The sequence below is a fragment of the Meles meles genome, chromosome 1 (genome assembly GCF_922984935.1).
Source record: "Meles meles chromosome 1, mMelMel3.1 paternal haplotype, whole genome shotgun sequence".
NCBI classification, from domain to species: domain Eukaryota; kingdom Metazoa; phylum Chordata; class Mammalia; order Carnivora; family Mustelidae; genus Meles; species Meles meles.
The window spans coordinates 48834329-48856683 of record NC_060066.1 but is presented as its reverse complement, the minus strand read 5'-3'; the positions used below and the strand labels follow the sequence as shown (position 1 = coordinate 48856683).

At 35.5% G+C, this 22355-nt stretch overlaps 1 protein-coding gene across 1 annotated transcript in view; it reads left to right on the top strand.

The window, feature by feature from the left end:
* The window catches only part of CNBD1 (cyclic nucleotide binding domain containing 1), a 385468-nt gene that overhangs the window by 310389 nt on the left and 52724 nt on the right, over positions 1 to 22355 (top strand). The window contains exon 7 of the mRNA XM_046007793.1: positions 21237 to 21374. Within this exon, the coding sequence (XP_045863749.1) occupies positions 21237 to 21374 (138 nt within the window). The remainder of the gene's footprint in view (positions 1 to 21236; positions 21375 to 22355) is intronic.

The following is a 22355-nucleotide window of genomic DNA, read 5'->3' as shown; positions in this document are numbered from 1 at the left end:
ATGACTTGAACCGAAGGTAGATCCTTAACCATCTGAGACACCCAGGCACCCCTAAATGCATTGTTGATATTACAATAAAAGAATTCACAGAAGTATAGTTAGAAAATATCATTAATAAAAATATTCTATTAAATAGATATGTAAAATATTGAGTACATGAGAAAAATAATAAAAATGGTTGTTGTGATACTTTTTGGAGAACACTATTTGTATTCACTAAAACATATAAGAGAAGACTTAAATATAGTTACCCTACATTTAGGGATAGGAACATTTAATATTTTAAGATGACGAGTCTCCCAAAAAGATCTTAAGGTTTCATGCAATTTCAGTGAAAAAAAAATCCAAGTAGTTTTCTTGTAGAACTTGCCAATTAGTCCTAAAAATTATACTAAACAGCCAAAAGCTAAAAATAGCTAGGTACTCTGAAGATGACACTTGGGGAAGGGATTCCTGTTCTACCAAATATCAAGGCTTAAAACTAGGCTATCTAATTGATAAAGTGCTTTTATAGTGACTAAGTGACTTAGATGAACATGTGAGCAATCAGAGTCCAAAAATAAGATCCACATATGTAAACACTCTTGATGTAAACAAGTATCATGAAAAACAGTGGGGAAAGTTATAGGTTGATTCAATAATATGAGCTAAGGAAATTGGTTACCCATGTAAATAGAATAAATAAACCTACTATTTGCTTCACATCATACATAAAGATCAATTTAGGATCAAAGCTTAATTATAAAAGGAATTAGCTAAAAAATATTCTGAAAGAGTATGTAGCAGAATTTCCTCATGATGTCATGATAACAAAAGCTTTTAAGATACTTACAGAAGTATACTATAAGGATATTTGTTGAAAATCAAGAAAGTTTTGGGACACCTAGGTGGCTCAGTCAGTTGTGTCCTGCTCTTGATTTTGGCTTAGGTCATGATCTCAGTCAGTGTTGTAAGATCGAACATGCATCAGGCTCCACACTGGGCATGGAGCCTGCTTAAGATCCTATCTTTTCTTCCTCTACCCCTCCCCCCAAACAAATTTAAAATCAAAGTTTTAACTGGACCACTTTATTAAATCGGACACAAAAACAAATTCAAAATGGATGAAAGACCTAAATGTGAGATAGTAAACAATCAGAATCCTAGAGCAGAACATAGGAAACTTTCTGACATCGGCTATAGCTACCTCTTAGTATACACGTCTCCAGAGGCAGAGGAAACAAAAGCAAAAATAAACTGTTGGGACTTCATCAAGATAAAACGTTTCTACATGGTAAGGGAAACAATCAACAAAACTAAAAGGCAAACTACAGAATGGAAGAAGATAATTGCAAATGACATATCCGAGAAAAGGTTAGTCTCCAAAATCTATAAAGAACTTAACAAACTTGATACCCCCCAAATTCTTAAATAATCAGTTAAGAAATGGCATGAATAGACATTTTTCCAAAGAAGGTATCTAGATCGCTAACAGACACATGAAAAGAAGCTCAACACCACTCATCAGGGAAATACAAATCAAAACTACAATGAGATAACACATCATACCTCTCAGAAAGGCTAAAATTAACAGCACCAAACAATACATGTTGGCAAGGTTGTAGAGAAAAAGGAACACTTTATATTGTTGGTGGGAATGGAAACTGGTGCAGCCACTCTGGAGAACAATACAGAAATACTGATTTGAAGGTGCACATGCTCCCAATGTTTATAGCAGCATTATCAATCACAGACAAAATATGGAAAGAACCCAAATGTCCATTGACTGATGAATGGAAAAAGAAGGTGTGGTATATATAAGAATATGACTCAGCCATCAAAAGGAATGAAAGCTTGCCCTTTGCAATAATGCAGATAGAGCTAGAGCATATTATGCTAAACAAAATAAGTCAGTCAGAGAGACAAATACCATATATTTCATACATGGTATTTAAGAAATGAAACAGATTAACTTAGGGGAAAGAAAGAGATGGAGGCAAACCATAAGAGACTCTTAACTATGGAGAGCAAGCAGGGTTGCTGGAAGGGAGATGGGTGGGAAGATGGGCCAAATGGGTAATGGGTATTAAAGAGGGCACTTCTGATGATCACTGGGTGGTTATATGTAAGTGAAGAATCACTAAATTTTACTCCCCAGACTAATATGACACTATATGTTAACTAACCAGAATCTAAATAAAAACTTGAAGCATAAAAATAAATACCAATTAGGTTTTATTCATCCCATGATACCCTAAGTAAAGAAAAGGCACACTTTCAACGAAGATTTTTTTCAACACACATAAATGGGAAAGAACCAACATTTGGACTATATAATGATCTACAAATCCAAAGGAAAATAATAACGAAAAATACAAAACATATACATCAATCTTATGCAGAAGAGAAATTATGAATTAAGGACTTGACAAATTCAATGAAGTTCTACCACTTTAGGAATCCAGTAAATATACAGTAAATATTTTTGCACTTTAAAATAAATGCAAATAAATAACAAAAATGTATAATCAATACTATTACTTACTACCAAATTGGAAAATATTAAAAATCAGAAAATGCATAATTTTGGAGAAGCTGTGCAGAAAGACATTGCATGCATTTATGATGTATGTAAGAGTATAAGTTAGAACATGCATTTCAGAAAACAGTTTGGATATTAGATGTTAAAGTGATAACACATCCTGTAGCACAGAAACTGCATCCTTAGGCATGTATCTTAGAAAAATAGCTACATATTGTATAAGAACACATGTATAATAATGCTTATATCATCATTTTATAGCCAAATACTGATGACACAAATGTTCATCAGCAAAATAATTAGTAAATAATCTGAGCTTAGTCATGCAACAATGAAAAGTGAATGAACTACATTAACATGGTTGTATTTCAAAAACTTAATATTCAGCAAAAATAGAATAATGTTTATTCTAATGTTACTTAAAATAATAGGGAAAGAAGAAATAGGTAAAACTATACTATAGGTAAGACTATACTATAGTAATAGGTAAAACTGTTTTAGAAATAGGTAAGAAATAGGTAAAATATACTCTTGTAGAAATAGGTAAAACTATAGGTAATAGGTGAAGAAAAAGGTAAAACTATACTATATTGTAGTTACATACAATTTTACCAAGATATAGTTATAAATTAATATCATAATAATTAACATAATGGCTACCTCTGACTAACTAGGAAAATTTGATTTTTTAGTCAGATAGTGAGCACATAGAAGTTCATTTTATTGTTACTTTTATATGCTTATTATTCATTGAAAAGTTTAAGAAGTAGACTCTATAATTATAAAAGTAGAGAGTATAGTTAAGAAAATTATAATTCTTTAATGGTGAATATGGAAAATCCCAAAGTGCAGTTCAAAGTACTTATTTTAGCTATAAGCAAAAATGTAAATATTAAATAATTTTCACATTGAGATTAGGCTGGCACAGTTATTTCACTTTATATTTAAGTTTGTTCAACTGAATCTTCTTTATAAGATCATATTAAACTCAGAATAAATGGATATATGAGCCATTGAATTTCGCATTATGTGGATAAAATGTTCTATTTTGAATATAAAGTCAGAAAGCAGTGTTTCTGCTTTATTAGAAAGTCTGCTATACAAAGCTACCAAAATATATCATTTTTCATATAAAATTCAAATCACATCAGAGCAATTAATTTAAAAATGAGAAACCATATAACACATGAATGATGTTGATACATTAAGGGACATCAGATTTCATAAGTGTTATAGCTAGTGAACATGTGATGAGCCCTTATGTATGAATAACTATAATGTATGCATTTCAACATATGCTCCATTAATTTTTTACTAAGCTTTACATGCTAATTTTTAAAAATTTATGATTATTTAAAGTAATATTAGCTTTTATTTTAACTGACATTGTTTTTCATATCATAATATGGAAGTATTTTTAGTTCTTAGTGCTACTTTTAAATAATTGTGACTATGCCACTCTGTTATATTTTCTGCAGTATAATATTGCAGTGAAAGAGCAATATCACTAAATGACATGTTAGAATGATTATTTCTAGTGGTTGAATGGTATATTCCTACATATCAGAATGATTAATTTCTCCCTTGTAATAAGAAAATAAAAATATCTTAAATATTAATGCTATAAAAATGTTTTTCCTCATCTATAACTAGTCAGCAATACTTATTGAGCACCAACAATGTTTAGAAAATTATGAAATATATTTTATTTGTCTAAATGTTATCTTTTAATTAATTGGTTTAATTTTTGAACTATACTTCTGATTAAATAATACATTCAGTATTTTCAAATTAGATAAATGAAAGCGCTGAATCATGCTTGTGATCCTTCAGAATTAAGTGTAGTAATTTAGGACCTCTGAGAACATAGACAAAAAATTTTATCTCTTTGGCAAGAAAAATCAGCAGTCCAGTGCTGAAGATATTGTATGAGTTGTTCCCTCCCAAACATAAAAAAAATTAATGCACAAAGAAATATTTGGGATGTATCTGATATTCTGTTCATGGTTATCAGCTAAGCTGTGCTCATGTGCTAATAGGATGCAGTCTGGGCCGTTCAGGAGTTTTTACATTGTAGGTACTGTGACACTTACACAGGAACATGTTTCCAGTGAGTTCATCAGGTACTATTTTTCATTGTTGATCCACTCCTTTCCTGCACTTGTAGATATATCTTTTACATGAACTAGAAAATTTATGATTTTTAAAAGACTTAAAAAAATTTAACTGACAGAAAACTCAACAGGACACACAGGTACATATGACAAGTAGCAAAGAGTGCTTTGTACTTACATTATTCTTATGAGTATCTGATGTGTATGAATAACTCAGACATTCGAAATTTTGCTATCAATACATTAATATTCATTGATTAATTTATCATGTATATGATCTATCCATCTACAGAGAAAGAGAAAAAGATGAAATATGAAGTATTTTGAAATATGAAGCATTTTCCCCCTTTGTATGCCTACTAGTTCCTTCCTTGTGTTAAGAAGCTGCCATCTAATTTCTCTCCATTGTTTTTTAGGAAAAGAAAGTCAAAACCAGGATAAGGCTCTTCAGAATATTTTTCTAATTACAGATACTAATATTTTAAAAATTCCTGGACAATCTTGCCAGAGTCTCTATCCTTCCTTTATCTTCTATGAAAAAGGTTTAGATATTATTGTCCCATTGATTATTCTGAGTGATTTTTGTCACTCATTTTATATAAGGATGATAAGAGCAAGCTAACAAAATCTAAACAATACAAAGAGAAGTAGATCTTGTTTTAAAGAAACAGTCACTTTAGTTTGCCAAAGCTCATGCTTTTGACCATGATGAGTAGCTTGCATCAACCCAATATCCCTGCTGAGAACACTAAAAAGGTTGGATAACAGCAACTAACCAAACAAATGTCTGAAGGTATTTGAGAGCAAGAAAGGGAACCAAAGGATTTGAAGGGCCATGATTCAAGAAACAAAGGAAATACAACATTTTGAGCCAGACATTTCCTGTTGCTTTCCTTTGAGGCATCTGCCAATTTTTAAGCATTATAGGGATGAATAAGAAGAAAACAGTAGTTCAGGACTTTCAGGAGTCTTGCAGTACAAGAGTGACAAAATTTGGAGTTCAATCTACCTAGACAATCAGGATTTCAGGGGCCAAGATACTGGGAAAAGAAAAGCAGAGGAAAGGTAGCTTGATAGGCCTTTCTTTTCTTTTAGGTATTTGCTAATTCCTAAGCTTTATAGAACTAGGGTTATCAGAGCCAGTAGGATGGATGGATAGATGGATTGAAGGATAGATAGATTATAGATAAGTAGATAGATAGATAGTAAGGAATTGGCTCAGACAATTATGGCGACTGGTATATCTAAAATCTGCCAAACCAATATCCAGTTTGAGTCTGAAGTCTGGAAGATGCTGTAAAACCAGGAATCAATGATATTTAGTGAGATCAGCTTGAAAGCCACTGGATAGAGAATTTCCTAAATTCTCTCTTACTTGGTTGCAGATCAGTCTCTTGTTCTAATCAGGCCTTCAGCTGATTGGATGAGGCCTGCCACAGAATAGAAAGCAACCTACTTTATTCTGTGTACAAATTTAAAAGTTCAACTCACCCAACTGGCATAAAAACAGACACATAGACCAGTGGAACAGAGTCGAGAGCCCAGATATGGACCCTCAACTCTATGGTCAAATAATCTTCGACAAAACAGGAAAAAATATTCAATGGAAAAAAGACAGTCTCTTCAATAAATGGTGCTGGGAAAACTGGACAGCGATATGTAGAAGAATGAAACTCGACCATTCTCTTACACCGTACACAAAGATAAACTCGAAATGGATAAAAGACCTCAACATGAGACAGGAATCTATTAGAATCCTAGAGGAGAACATAGGCAGTAACCTCTTCGATATCAGCCACAGCAACTTCTTTCAAGATATGTCTCCAAAGGCTAAGGAAACAAAAGCAAAAATGAACTTTTGGGACTTCATCAAGATCAAAAGCTTCTGCACAGCAAAGGAAACAGTCAACAAAACAAAAAGGCAACCCACAGAATGGGAGAAGATATTTGCAAATGACAGTATAGACAAAAGGTTGATATCCAGGATCTATAAAGAACTTCTCAAACTCAACACACCCAAAACAGATAATCATATCAAAAAATGGGCAGAAGATATGAACAGACACTTCTCCAACGAAGACATACAAATGGCTATCAGACACATGAAAAAATGTTCATCATCACTAGCCATCAGGGAGATTCAAATTAAAACCACATTGAGATACCACCTGACACCAGTTAGAATGGCCAAAATTAGCAAGACAGGAAACAACGTGTGTTGGAGAGGATGTGGGGAAAGGGGAACCCTCTTACACTGTCGGTGGGAATGCAAGTTGGTGAAGCCACTTTGGAGAACAGTGTGGAGATTCCTCAAGAAATTAAGAATAGAGCTTCCCCATGACCTTGCAATTGCACTGCTGGGTATTTACCTCAAAGATACAGATGTAGTGAAAAGAAGGGCCATCTGTACCCCAATGTTTATTGCAGCAATGGCTACGGTCGCCAAACTGTGGAAAGAACCAAGATGCCCTTCAACGGATGAATGGATAAGGAAGATGTGGTCCATATACACAATGGAGTATTATGCCTCCATCAGAAAGGATGAATACCCAACTTTTGTAGCAACATGGACGGGACTGGAAGAGATTATGCTGAGCGAAATAAGTCAAGCAGAGAGAGTCAAGTATCATATGGTCTCACTTATTTGTGGAGCATAACAAATAACATGGAGGACATGGGGAGATGGAGAGGAGAGGGAGTTGAGGGAAACTGGAAGGGGAGATGAACCATGAGAGACTATGGACTCTGAAAAACAACCAGAGGGTTTTGAAGGGGCAGGGGGGTGGGAGGTTGAGGAACCAGGTGGTGGGTAATAGGGAGGGCACGTACTGCATGGAGCACTGGGTGTGATGCCAAAACAATGAACACTGTTATGCTGTAAATAAACAAATAAAAAAGAAAAAAAAAAGAAAAAAAAAGTTCAACTCGCCCAGAAATACCCAGAATAATATTTGACCAATTTATCCAGATATTCCATGACCCAATTAAGTTGACATATAAGATTAACCATCACAGAACACAAGTAAAAATACGCAGCTAAAAAATCTAACAAGAAGAACTGTCATCAGTCTCATAGTGCTTGACAGGTAGCAATTAAGAGTTCTATATCTAGGGGCAGCTGGGTGGCTCAGTGGGTTAAGCCTCTGCCTTCGGCTTGGATCTTGATCGCAGAGTCCTGCGATCAAGCCCCAAATTGGGCTCTCTGCTCAACGGGGAGCCTGCTTTCCCCTCTCTCTCTGCCTGCCTCTCTGCCTACTTGTGATCTCTCTCTCTGGCAAATAAATAAATAAAATCTTAAAAAAAAGAAGTTCTATGTCTAGTAAGGTAAGAAGTTCTGATACATGTTAGTCTATCAGTAGAAGCCCAGAACTAAAACCAGCTTCAAATACCTCAATACCCAACGATTGGATCATGTTAATCTGCTTCTACACTCACTACTTAACTGTCAGTAGGAAAAGCATCTCAGAGGAAGATGATATCTATAGCAATAACAGTTTTTCATACTCCATGTTCAGTACTGAATAAAAAGAATTAAATGACACATGAAAAATAAAAAAATAGACACATAGCAAATATTAGGAAGGCAAATTTAAACCAAATATGTCTGTAATTACATTAAATATAGAAGACTATTTTAATTAATAAAGAAATATTTTCAGAATAGATTAAAAAAACTCCTGTATGCTGACACATATTATTACAAATATACTGGAAATTGCAAAATAAAATAATGGAAAATGGTAAACCAGAATACACTAAACCAAAGAAAGCTGGTGAGGCTCTACTAATAGCAGGCAAAATAGATTTTACTGCAAGAATATTATTAAAGGTAAAAAGAGATATTTTATATTAGTGTGCAATTTATATACACTAAGAATTGTTACCTCAAAATATATAAACATTGATGGAAAAAAAAGAGAAAGAGAGAGATAGAAAGAGAGGGAGTGAAAGAGGGAAAGAAAGAAAGAGTAAGAGAAAGAAAGAAAAGGAAAGAAGTAGAGGAGAGGAGAGGAAAAGAAAGGAAAGGAAAGGAAAAGAAAGAGAAAGAAATGAAGGGAGGAAGTAAGGAAAGAAAATAAGTAAACAAGTCCATGACTATAAAGGGTAATTTTAATAAGTATCACTGAATAACTGATAAGGGAAAAGGCCCCCCCACAAAAAAAAGTGTCAGTGGATATATGGAAATTCTGAACAACACAATTAACAAACTTGATCTAATAGACCTGTATTCAACATTGTAAACAACAATTGCAAAATGTATATTTCTTTTAAGTGCCCATGGAACATTTTTTAAATTTATTTTTTCAGCGTAACAGTATTCATTGTTTTTGCACAACACCCAGTGCTCCATGCAAAACGTGCCCTCCCTATTACCCACCACCCGTTCCCCCAACCTCCCACCCCTGACCCTTCAAAACCCTCAGGTTGTTTTTCAGAGTCCATAGTCTCTTATGGTTCGCCTCCACCTCCATTTTTTTTTTTTATAAACACATAATGTACCCAGGGGTACAGGTCTGTGAATCGCCAGGTTTACACACTTCACAGCTCTCACGATAGCACATACCCTCCCCAATGTCCACAACCCCTTCCCCCTCTCCCAACCCCACCTCCCCACAGCAACCCTCAGTTTGTTTTGTGAGGTTAAGAGTCACTTATGGTTTGTCTCCCTCCCAATCCCATCTTGTTTCATTTATTTTGCTCCTATCCCCCTAACCCCCCATGTTGCTTCTCCATGTCCTCATATCAGGGAGATCATATGATAGTTGTCTTTCTCCGATTGACTTATTTCACTAAGCGTGATATCCTCTAGTTCCATCCACGTCGTCACAAATGGCAAGATTTCATTTCTTTTGATGGCTGCATAGTATTCCATTGTGTATATATACCACATCTTCTTTATCCATTCATCTGTTGATGGACATCTAGGTTCTTTCCATAGTTTGGCTATTGTAGACATTGCTGCTATAAACATTCGGGTACACATGCCCCTTCGGATCACTATGTTTGTATCTTTAGGGTAAATACCCAGTAGTGCAATTGCTGGGTCATAGGGTAGTTCTATTTTCAACATTTTGAGGAACCTCCATGCTGTTTTCCAGAGTGGTTGCACCAGCTTGCATTCCCACCAAGAGTGTAGGAGGGTTCCCCTTTCTCCGCATCCTCGCCAGCATCTGTCATTTCCTGACTTGTTAATTTTAGCCATTCTGACTGGTGTGAGGTGATATCTCATTGTGGTTTTGATTTGTATTTCCCTGATGCCGAGTGACGTGGAGCACTTTTTCATGTGTCTGTTGGCCATCTGGATGTCTTCTTTGCAGAAATGTCTGTTCATGTCCTCTGCCCATTTCTTGATTGGATTGTTTGTTCTTTGGGTGTTGAGTTTGCTAAGTTCCTTATAGATTTTGGATAGTAGCCCTTTATCTGATATGTCGTTTGCAAATATCTTCACCCATTCTGTCAGTTGTCTTTTGGTTTTGTTAACTGTTTCCTTTGCTGTGCAGAAGCTTTTGATCTTGATGAAATCCCAATAGTTCATTTTTGTCCTTGCTTCCCTTGCCTTTGCCGTTGTTCCTAGGAAGATGTTGCTGTGGCTGAGGTCGAAGAGGTTGCTGCCTGCGTTCTCCTCAAGGATTTTGATGGATTCCTTTCTCACATTGAGGTCCTTCATCCATTTTGAGTCTATTTTCGTGTGTGGTGTAAGGAAGTGGTCCAATTTCATTTTTCTGCATGTGGCTGTCCAATTTTCCCAGCACCATTTACTGAAGAGGCTGTCTTTTTTCCATTGGACATTCTTTCCTGCTTTGTCGAAGATGAGTTGACCATAGAGTTGAGGGTCGATTTCTGGGCTCTCTATTCTGTTACATTGATCTATGTGTCTGTTTTTGTGCCAGTACCATGCTGTCTTGATGATGACAGCTTTGTAATAGAGCTTGAAGTCCGGAATTGTGATGCTACCAACTTTGGCTTTCTTTTTCAATATTCCTTTGGCTATTCGAGGTCTTTTCTGGTTCCATATAAATTTGAGGATTATTTGTTCCATTTCTTTGAAAAAAATGGATGGTATTTTGATAGGGATTGCATTAAATGTATAGATTGCTTTAGGTAGCATAGACATTTTCACAATATTTATTCTTCCAATCCAGGAGCATGGAACATTTTTCCATTTCTTTGTGTCTTCCTCAATTTCTTTCATGAGTACTTTATAGTTTTCCACGTAAAGATTCTTAGCCTCTTTGGTTAGGTTTATTCCTAGGTATCTTATAGTTTTGGGTGCAATTGTAAATGGGATTGACTCCTTAATTTCTCTTTCTTCTGTCTCGTTGTTGGTGTACAGAAATGCAACTTATTTCTGTGCATTGATTTTATATCCTGACACCTTATGGAATTCCTGTACAAGTTCTAGCAGTTTTGGAGTGGTCTTTTGGGTTTTCCACATATGGTATCATATCATCTGCAAAGAGTGATAGTTTGACTTCTTCTTTGCCAATTTGGATGCCTTTAATTTCTTTTTGTTGTCTGATTGCTGAGGCTAGGACTTCTAGTACTATGTTGAATAGCAGTGGTGATAATGGACATCCCTGCCGTGTTCCTGACCTTAGTGGAAAAGCTTTCAGTTTTTCTCCATTGAGAATGATATTTGCGGTGGGTTTTCATAGATGGCTTTGATAATATTGAGGTATGTGCCCTCTATCCTTGCACTGTGAAGAGTTTTGATCAGGAAGGGATGCTGTACTTTGTCAAATGCTTTTTCAGCATCTATTGAGAGTATCATATGGTTCTTGTTCTTTCTTTTATTAATGTGTTCTATCACATTGATTGATTTGCGGATGTTGAACCAACCCTGCAGCCCTGGAATAAATCCCACTTGATCGTGGTGAATAATCCTTTTAATGTACTGTTGAATCCTATTGGCTAGTATTTTGGCGAGAATTTTTGCATCTGTGTTCATCAAGGATGTTGGTCTGTAGTTCTCTTTTTTGGTGGGATCCTTGTCTGGTTTGGGGATCAAGGTGATGCTGGCCTCATAAAATGAGTTTGGAAGTTTTCCTTCCATTTCTATTTTTTGGAACAGTTTCAGGAGAATAGGAATGAGTTCTTCTTTAAATGTTTTGTAGAATTCCCCTGGAAAGCCATCTGGCCCTGGGCTTTTGTTTGTTTGGAGATTTTTGATGACTGTTTCAATCTCCTTACTGGTTATGGGCCTGTTCAGGTTTTCTATTTCTTCCTGGTTCAGTTGTGGTAGTTTATATGTCTCTAGGAATGCATCCATTTCTTCCAGATTGTCAAATTTGTTGGCGTAGAGTTGCTCACAGTATGTTCTTATAATTGTCTGTATTTCTTTGGTGTTAGTTGTGATCTCTCCTCTTTCATTCATGATTTTATTTATTTGGGTCCGTTCTCTTTTCTTTTTGATGAGTCTGGCCAGGGGTTTATCAATCTTATTGATTCTTTCAAAGAACCAGCTCCTAGTTTCATTGATTTTTTCTATTTTTTTTTTGGTTTCTATTTCATTGATTTCTGCTCTGATCTTTATGATTTCTCTTCTCCTGCTGGGTTTAGGGTTTCTTTCTTGTTCTTTCTCCAGCTCCTTTACGTGTAGGGTTAGGTTGTGTACTTGAGACCTTTCTTGTTTCTTGAGAAAGGCTTGTACTGCTATATATTTTCCTCTCAGGACTGCCTTTGCTGTGTCCCACAGATTTTGAACCGTTGTGTTTTCATTATCATTTGTTTCCATGAATTTTTTCAATTCTTCTTTAATTTCCTGGTTGACCCATTCATTCTTTAGAAGGATGCTGTTTAGTCTCCATGTATTTGGGTTCTTTCCAGCTTTCCTCTTGTGATTGAGTTCTAGCTTCAGAGCATTGTGGTCTGAAAATATACAGGGAATGATCCTAATCTTTTGATACCGGTTGAGACCTGATTTGTGACCCAGGATGTGATCTATTCTGGAGAAAGTTCCATGTGCACTAGAGAAGAATGTGTATTCTGTTGCTTTGGGATGAAATGTTCTGAATATATCTGTGAAGTCCATCTGGTCCAGTGTGTCATTTAAGGCCTTTATTTCCTTGTTGATCTTTTGCTTGGATGATCTGTCCATTTCAGTGAGGGGAGTGTTCAAGTCCCCTACTATTATTGTATTATTATTGATGTGTTTCTTTGATTTTGTTATTAATTGGTTGATATAGTTGGCTGCTCCCACGTTAGGGGCATAGATATTTAAAATTGTTAGATCTTCTTGTTGGACAGACCCTTTGAGTAGGATATAGTGTCCTTCCTCATCTCTTATTATAGTCTTTGGCTTAAAATCTAATTGATCTGATATAAGGATTGCCACCCCAGCTTTCTTCTGATGCCCATTAGCATGGTAAATTGTTTTCCACCACCTCACTTTAAATCTGGAGGTGTCTTCATGTCTAAAATGAGTTTCTTGTAGGCAACAGACAGATGGGTTTTGTTTTTTTATCCATTCTGATACCCTGTGTCTTTTGATTGGGGCATTTAGCCCATTAACATTCAGGGTAACTATTGAGAGATATGAATTTAGTGCCATTATTAGCCTGTAAGATGACTGTTACTGTATATTGTCCCTGTACCTTTCTGATCTACTGCTTTTAGGCTCTCTCTTTGCTTAGAGGACCCCTTTCAATATTTCCTGTAGAGCTGGTTTGGTGTTTGCAAATTCTTTCAGTTTTTGTTTGTCCTGGAAGCTTTTTCTCTCTCCTTCTATTTTCAATGATAGCCTAGCTGGATAAAGTATTCTTGGCTGCATGTTTTTCTCGTTGAGTGCTGAATATATCATTACAGCTCTTTCTGGCCTGCCAGGTCTCTGTGGATAAGTCTGCTGCCAATCTAATATTTTTACCATTGTAGGTTATAGACTTCTTTTCCCAGGCTGCTTTCAGGATTTTCTCTTTGTCACTAAGACTTGTAAATTTTACTATTAGGTGACAGGGTGTGGACCTATTCTTGTTTACTTTGAGGGGGTTCTCTGCACCTCCTGGATTTTGATGCTTGTTCCCTTTCCATATTAGGGAAATTCTCTCCAATAGACCTTCTGCTCCCCTCTCTGTTTCTTCTTCTTCTGGAATCCCAATTATTCTAATGTTGTTTCGTCTTATGGTGTCACTTATCTCTCGAATTCTCCCCTCGTGGTCCAATAGGTGTTTGTCCCTCTTTTGCTCGGCTTCCTTATTCTCTGTCATTTGGTCTTCTGTATCACTAATTCTTTCTTCTGCCTCATTGATCCTAGCAGTGAGAGCCTCCATTTTTGATTGCACCTCATTAATAGCTTTTTTGATTTCTATTTGGTTAGATTTTAGTTCTTTAATTTCTCCAGAAAGGGCTTTTATATCTCCAGACAGGGTTTCTCTAATATCTTCCATGCCTTTTTCGAGCCCGGCTAGAACGTTCAGAATCGTCATTCTGAACTCTTGATCTGACATATTACCAATGTCTGTGATGATTAGGTCCCTAGCCTTCAGTACTGTCTCTTTTTCTTTTGTTTGTGGTGATTTTTTCTGTCTTGTCATTTTGTCCAGCTAAGGGGATATGAATGATCAAATAAAATACTAAAAGGGTGGCAAAGACCACAGAGAAATGCGCTGTAACCAAATCAGAAGAGACCCCAAATTGTGGGGGGGAGAAAGGGGATAAAAAGAGGTTCAGGAAAAAAAAAAGAAAAAAAATTAAAAAATAAAACAAATAAAGAAAAATATAAAAAAGAAAGAAAAAATATATATATTTAGATAAACTAGTCAAAAAACGTTAAAAAAGAAAAAGGATAAAAGTTTTAAAAAATTTAGCAGAAGAAGAAAAAAGAAAAAAAGAAAAAAAATTGAAAAAAGAAAAAAAAAATTGAATTAGCCGCAAGACTAAAGAATCATGGGGAGAAAGCCATGAGTTCTGTGCTTTGCTTTCTCCTCCTCTGGAATTGCGCTGCTGTCTTAGGAATTGAACCTGCTTTGCTTGATAGATGAACTTCGTCCTGGCTGGATATTTTGTTGATCTTCTGGGGGAGAGGCCTGTTGTAGTGACTCTCAAGTGTCTTTGCCCGAGGCGGGATTGCACCGCCCTTACCAGGGGCCGTACTAAATAATCGGCTCAGGTTCGCTTTTGGGAGCTTCTGTTCCCTGAATGCTTTCCGTAGAGTTCCAGAGGACGGGAATGAAAATGGTGGCCTCCTAGTCTCCGGCCCGGAGGAGCCGAGAGCCCGGGGCCCCACTCCTCAGTGCACCCCCAGAGGACAGCACCCAATCACTCCCATAACCCCAGCCTCTAGCCACGCTCCGAGCTCACCCAGCCCGCGACCAGTTCAAGGTAACCCTGAGCTGAGAGTTCAGTCCTCGGCTCTGTCTCTGTAGCCGGCTTCTCTGTTCTAATACCTGCGAGCTCTGCGACACTCCGACACCCCCGATCCTTCTGTGACCCTGCAGGACCTGGGGCCACGCTGACCCCGTGTGGGCTTCACCCTGGTTTAGCCTCTGGAGCAATGTCCCTCAGTGGAACAGACTTTTAAAAGTCCTGATTTTGTGCTCCGTTCCTCCACTGCTTGCCGGGAGCCGGCCCCTCCCCCCACGGTCTATCTTCCCATCATTTTAGATTCACTTCTCCGCCAGTCCTACCTTTCAGAAAGTGGTTGATTTTCTGTTTCTAGAATTGCTGTTCTTCTTCTCTTTGATCTCCCGTTGGATTTGTAGGTGTTTGCAATGTTTAGATAAGCTATCGAGCTGATCTCCTGCTACCTGATGTAGTCTCAGCCTGCTACTTCTCCGCCATCTTGACTCCTCTCCCCCATGGAACATTTTTAAAATTGATTTGATATTAGGGCATAAACTGAGTCTCAACAAATTTCAAATTATTATGTCCTATAACCACAGCAGAATTAACCAAACATCAGATAAATTCCACAAACCAAGTTTAACATTTATCTAAAAGATCAATTAATGTTTTACAGCTGAACTTTTAAAACTTAAGGATATTAGATTATAATTGTACTGGTCTTAATGTGTCACCAAATGATAATTATTCAACCCAGGCCCTTTGCTGCTGAAAGTCTTCCTATATTAGAGAGAAAGAAACACATTTCTTTATCCTCAAAGTTTTAAGATAGTAATATAATATTTTTGATAGGGTGCCCATACTTATGAGAGCATTGCATGTTATAGAACAAACAATAGAGTACATAATTTATTAGAATTCAGAAGGGTAACTGGATTACCCAGGGAAGCTTAGAAAAGTAATAGGGATTAAACTGGGTTTTAAGCTAGGTAGAATTCAAGTCAACACTCAGGGTGTAAGGTATTTAAGACAAGTGTTTCATGTGAATGATTGAGGAGGTAGGAATGCCTTGAGAATGCCTGAAGAAACTATTCTTTTTTGAAGAAAAAAATAATTTCTTCTTCTATTTTTCTGATCTGATATCATATCTAGACCTTTCTTGCCAAAATGCATGAGGGACATAATAGGAAGCTTTATTTAGTTGACTTTAAAGAGAACTTTATTTACCAAATCTACATATTGACTTGATTTGTAGGTTTTACTCAGAGACTGCATAGTTTTTCATATAATCTTCAAATATCAATTCTTTTCCTACAGACTAGAAATGTCTTCCTCTTTGGCTCAGCATATGGATTTAGAATGAATGTACCCAGAGAATTTAAGTAGGCAGGCCAGTCTCTTAGCCAGTGGGTTGAGTGATCCCAATCAGGCTACCCTCACATTTAGGTTGATTCCTGTTTCTACCTGTTAGATATCATGATATACCCCTAATATGGCCCAAATCCTCCATAAGTATATGAGAGATTATAAAATGCAGCATTTCCATATCACTTTCTTATTGTACAACCTCATTTGGCTATGAAATATACTTTCTAAATAGGTCATTTAAATCATAGGGGAATGTTGGGTTTTTTTTGTTGTTGTTGTTATTTTTTGTTTTCTGAGACATAGACAACTTTAAGAATCTAATGAAAGCTATAGGAAACCATACAAGGAAAAAACAGAGATTTACAAATAACCACTATCTTGCATGAGACATTAGGAGTTCAAAAATATTCTAGAAGTCCATCCTTGTCTAAGGTTATGAATCCCTGATCTAGAGAGGCTTTGTATTTCATGTCTGCCTCTTCAGCCCCTTAGGAGGGAAAAATGATTCACGGGATTAAAAATAGTACCCTTCCTTGGTTTAAAAATAGCAATTCTAATTTTAGTTATTGATCTCATTTAATGTGTAAATGCTTGAAAGCTAGAAGCGTTGGAAAAATAATACAGGAAGAACAAAAATTATACCTGTAAAATCTACTATTTTTCAGAAACAGTAAATGCTGTTTGAAACAAATCTCAATGTTTTCACTCAAAAAAAATCTTAAGGATTTACCAACTCTTACCATTCAGAAGCAAATGTTTGGCTCATGTATTATTAGAGAAGTATAACCATTTTTAATCATGGGAATACATCATTTCCAGGGTGCCTGGGTGGCTCAGTTTGTTAAGTGTTTGCCTTTTTATTTACTTCGTTAAGTGTTTGTTTGTTAAGTGTTTGCCTTTGGCTCAGGTCATGATTCTGTGACCCTGGGATCAAATCCCTCATCTGGCTCCCTCCTGGGTGGGGAGCTTGCCTCTCTCTCTCTCCCCTTGCTCCCCCCCATCATTCATGCTCTTGCTCTGTCAAATAAATAAAATCTTTTTAAAAAAAAGGAATATGTCATTTTCCAATAGAGGGAATTATCAATTTATTTTTCATTAAAATAACATGAGAATTTAGAAGTGAGAGGTATGGCTCATTTTGTGCACTTCCAACAACCATCTCCAGCAAAATAGAATTATTTACCTAGCTTTAATGCTTTCCCCCAAATAGAGAAAGATTTTCTTGAATATAATTTAAATAGCTTTGTAATGTTGCCAGATTTCAAAATTTCTCTATTTATTGAAAATTTCAGAAAATACAGAGTTACAAAGTAGACAATGACAGTTACCCGCACTTTCATCTTCAAAAATAACTATACACATCTAATATGTATCATTTAATATATTTCCTATATCAGTATAAAGATATCAAGAGGGTTAACAGGTATGGAAAGTAACACAGCATGTTGTTTTGAATCTTCATTTTAAATGTTTTTTTAAAATGTCCAAAACTTAAAATTAATACATACTCAGTGTTGTAACTGAAAGAAAATATAAGTTTTAAGGAAAAGGTAGTAAGTCTTTTGTCATTTTAGCTCCACCTCTCACCTTAATAGGTTGGTGCTCACACTTGCACAACTTCCTCTGAGCTCACATAAGCATATGAACAATTATATAAATGTATACAGATTACTGTTTTTGTGGCTGTTCAGTTTATAAAATTTTTCAACATATATTTTTACCTGCTATTTGTTTTTTTCATTGTAAGGATTCTTACAGGATAAGATACATAGATGTCACTTATTTTATACAGTATATAAAAATTTAGATTTAGTTGAATACACACACACATACATACTCTAACTGGTGGCCATTAAAGATTCCAGTTGGGGGTTATTAAAATGTGCTGCATTAAACTTCTTATAAATATCCTTAAGAATGCATTTATTTCTATAAGGTAGATAGATCCTAGGAGATGGGTGTCTGGATAAAACACTTCATACATTCTTTATTTATTTTAGTAAATACTGCTAGATTATTTCCCATTTTTAAAGGTTTTTATATTTTCAAGTTATGCACAAAAGTATTGCCCTGGTCTCATAGGTTAGAGTACTTTAATATTTTCAATCTGATAGATGAATAAATATTTCTCTGTCTACTAGTAAGGTTGAGAATATTTCTTTTGTGTGTGGTTTATTTAGTTGTTCTCTTCTATAAATTCTTTTTTTAAAATGATTTGGCATTTTCTCTAGTTATTTGTTTTGCTTGTAATTATGTCAACTTATAGCTGTTAGATATTTTAGGGACATAGTAAATTTCATCACTTTATTTTTGTGTCATTATGTTTATTTTCTTTTTCTATCCATAAAGGTCCAATTTCTATATTATTACATTTTCAATTTTAACTAAGAAAAGCTATATAATCTTTTTTCTTTCCTAGTTCCAAAGTATAAAGATCCACTCTCAATACATTTTTTTTTTGTCTTCTTGCTCTTCTCTTTGGAGTTATTGTTGTGAAACAATTTTAAATCTATGTTATTTTAAAGTACCACATATTAGTTCATTATTTTAAAAATAGTTATTCATTTAAAATATTAGCTATAAAAATTAGTTATTTTAAAATATTATATGCTAATAAATTTTATTTACATTCACCAATTTTTTTTATCAACTGTTTTGTTCTCCTCTTTGGATTCCGTATTGGTCTAACTAAAATTCTTCTTTTTAAATTTGTTTCACATGATGTCAAAAATTAGCTTGATGCTTGTTTTTCTTCATTCCATGTTCCTATTTCAAGTAAATATAGAATTCTATCTTGAAACTTATTTTTTCTGAGCACTTTGAAGATGACATAGTTATAGGAGAGAATGGAAATATAAATATTAATAATTTAAATAATTCAGTAATATAATAATAATTCAGTTGTACAGTATATATAAATAAATATATAAATAATTGTATATATAATATATAATATATATAGTTACATATAGACCATATGTAAAAGATATTGGAAATGTGATACTTTCCTAATAATATTAGGGAGTTTGATGATATCGTTAATACATCAAGAAAGAAAGCCTTAGAATATTAAAGTCATAAAGGACTTATGCTTTCATAATGGTTTATTATTCACCTACACAAGTTACAGACCTAGGATCCTGATTTTGTTACAACTGCACCCAGTTCCCTAGCTAGACTAGTGGAGACAACAAACTAGACTTTGTTGCCTCCATTTCACAAAGAGGTGATCTTCCAAGGTGCCGCCTCCTGATGGTGCACAGGAGAAGAATGAAGCACAAACAAGTCAGCTGCAGCTGCAAGGGAAGTGGAGCAGGGGTCAGTAGAAAAGACTGTTGCCCCAAACAACTACTTGGTCTCATGTTTATTAGAAAGTGGGTAACAATCAGCAAAGAAACCGGAGATAACACATGGACCATGAGTCTGGTAGATACGTAAGAAGAAAGGCAAAGTATGTCTGGTCATGTAGTACATGATCTACAGTGAGCAAGCCCAAACAAAAGGATTGTCTGACTAACTACTGGTGCTCTTCAGGAAAGGGGAGATAATGGAAAAATGAAGCAGGTGGCATTGCGCCCTGAGCGAGCCAGGCATCCCCAGCTGCTCGGCTTCAAGGATGTATATCATCTTCTCCCCCAGAGGCCTATTGCCAGTACATGTATTTCTTAAGGCTATATCTAAGCATGCTTCATAACTAGTATATTTTCTCATAGGTTATATTTTAAGCAGTATTTTGTTCTTAGGGATAGTTACACAAGGTCTTGGGCTTTAGGTAAGAGGGCTCAATTCCATTTCCTTGCTTTGCATGGTCCTGGGTCTCATCTCCTATTCCTACATGTATGACAAATCCCAGAGTTCCACCCTTTAGGCCTTTATCCTAGTTTGAGATCCCTGGAACCACTGCAGCTTCATCAGTGTCTGTTTAAAATTCCTCTTTAATTCTGAACTTGCAGATTCAAGCTCAGCTATCCATTCAACTCAAAAGAAAACAATTCAGCCTTTCTATGGATTTGAAATGGAAGAGTGGATGTCCTTTCATATTATCTTAGGCATATAGACCTGATGTTTTTCCTAAGAAGCTTCTCAATTTCATAGATATAGATTATCTATGCTATATATTTTTCCCCAGGCAAACATGAATACAGGTCCTCTATGTAGCTATATATATTCTCATTATATAGTAATAATTTACAATACATATCCTAGTGCAACATTTTGAGGATGCTAAATATTTATCTTTTACATATTAAATTAGAAGAACTATGTGTGAATATGTGTGTGTATAAATATATATACTTATAATTTATATACTGCATAACAATATATTCATTTCATTATTACTATTAACATATGAGGATAATAAAATAAACAGAAGACCAAGCATGTAAGTGTACTTTTTTTCACTCTTTCAACACATATTTATTGAATATTTACTATATTCTAAGCATTATTCTAAGTACTTAAAATGAATCAGTGGATAAAACAGAAAATCTATTCTTTTTTTTTTTTTCAAAGATTTTATTTATTTATTTGACCGAGATCACAATAGGCAGAGAGGCAAGCAGAGAGAGAGAGAGAGAGGAGGAAGCAGGCTCCCTGCTGAGCAGACAGCCCAATGTGGGGTTGGATCCCAGGACCCTAAGACTGTAACCTGAGCCGAAGGCAGAGGCTTAACCCACTGAGCCACCCAGGTACCCCCAGAAGATCTATTCTTATAAGTTATTTCTTTCATGCTAGTGAAAAATGGAAACTTTTTTCTTGCCTTGGGAAGGTAATATTGGGTAGAAGTATGACATCCATGCAAGACTGTTTAGATCCCCTTCTTTCACAGACTTGGAGTTTGATCTGCCATCATCTCTTTTGCAGACTCTTCTAGATTGTTTCTTTCATCATCACTGATATTTTTATGTTGATGAGTGATAATTAAGTTTAAGGTACTTCTGTATTTTTTACAGCTTCGACAATGGAGTACCTTTGGAACCCTAGAAGTTGAAGCTCAGACTGAATCACAAACAAAGGAGTACTCGGTGATCACAGAAGAAGATTGTGAAATTCTTAAAATCTCTGCAAAGAATTATGCAAGGTTTAAATCGGTATGACCGTATCTAATACACACACACACACACACACACACAATATGTGTGTAAAGTCAAGCTAAGTTTTGCCTTTAGACAGAAGATGTCTATATCTTTTTAATGTTTTAATATACTTAACGTGGAGACAAAAATATGGCTTGTTTGATGAACATTATTTAAGCTTCTGATGATGATGGGTAGTTGAAGTGGAAAGAAAGGTCTCTATGAGTATATTTCATGTATATTTTTAGCACTTTGGGTTTTTCATGAATTTCAAATCCATTCATTTATACAGGTATAAATGAATTTATTCATTTATTCAGGTATTTATTCAACAAACATATGTTTTGGGTGTCAGCAGCTTGTCACGTGTTAGGGATACCAGACAAACATACAGAGAGATCTCTAAATCTGTACAGTCCACCTGAGGAAAAAGAAATACTTGGGAGTGGCTGACATGCTATTTCATTGTTCTAATAGATATTAAAAACCCAGAGTTGGATGAATAGGTGATCACAACTTAATTCTGGCCCCCCAATTCTGGTACATTAAGATAACTTATTTACTTCAAGTTTACCAATTTAGTCTCCTTTAATCAACTCCAAAATTTTCCCTCTTTTTGATTTCTCCTTTCTTGGTGACAGAGTAAGTTTTTTTTTTTTTTTTTTTTTTTTTAATAAATGACTGCATTGAAAGGCCCCCATTGTCCTGCTCTGCCAGCTTTTCTGATAGGATCTAAGTCTGGTACAGGGGCAACAGAGCACTGGTATCAGCTATGATTGTGTGCTCAGGTTGGAGGGAGATGAAGAGACATCCATCTTTTTTATTTAGGTCTCTAATAATAGTTAGGGTTTCTTTTGATACAATTGTCTCAGTGTCAGTGGTACAGATGACTTTCTCAGAATTCAGCTTCCTTCCAAATCCCTGGTTTCAGAGTGGCTAGCTTAAAAAAATTGTTTTGTATGTTTTATTTTCAAAATATAAGAGTCAAGGATTCAA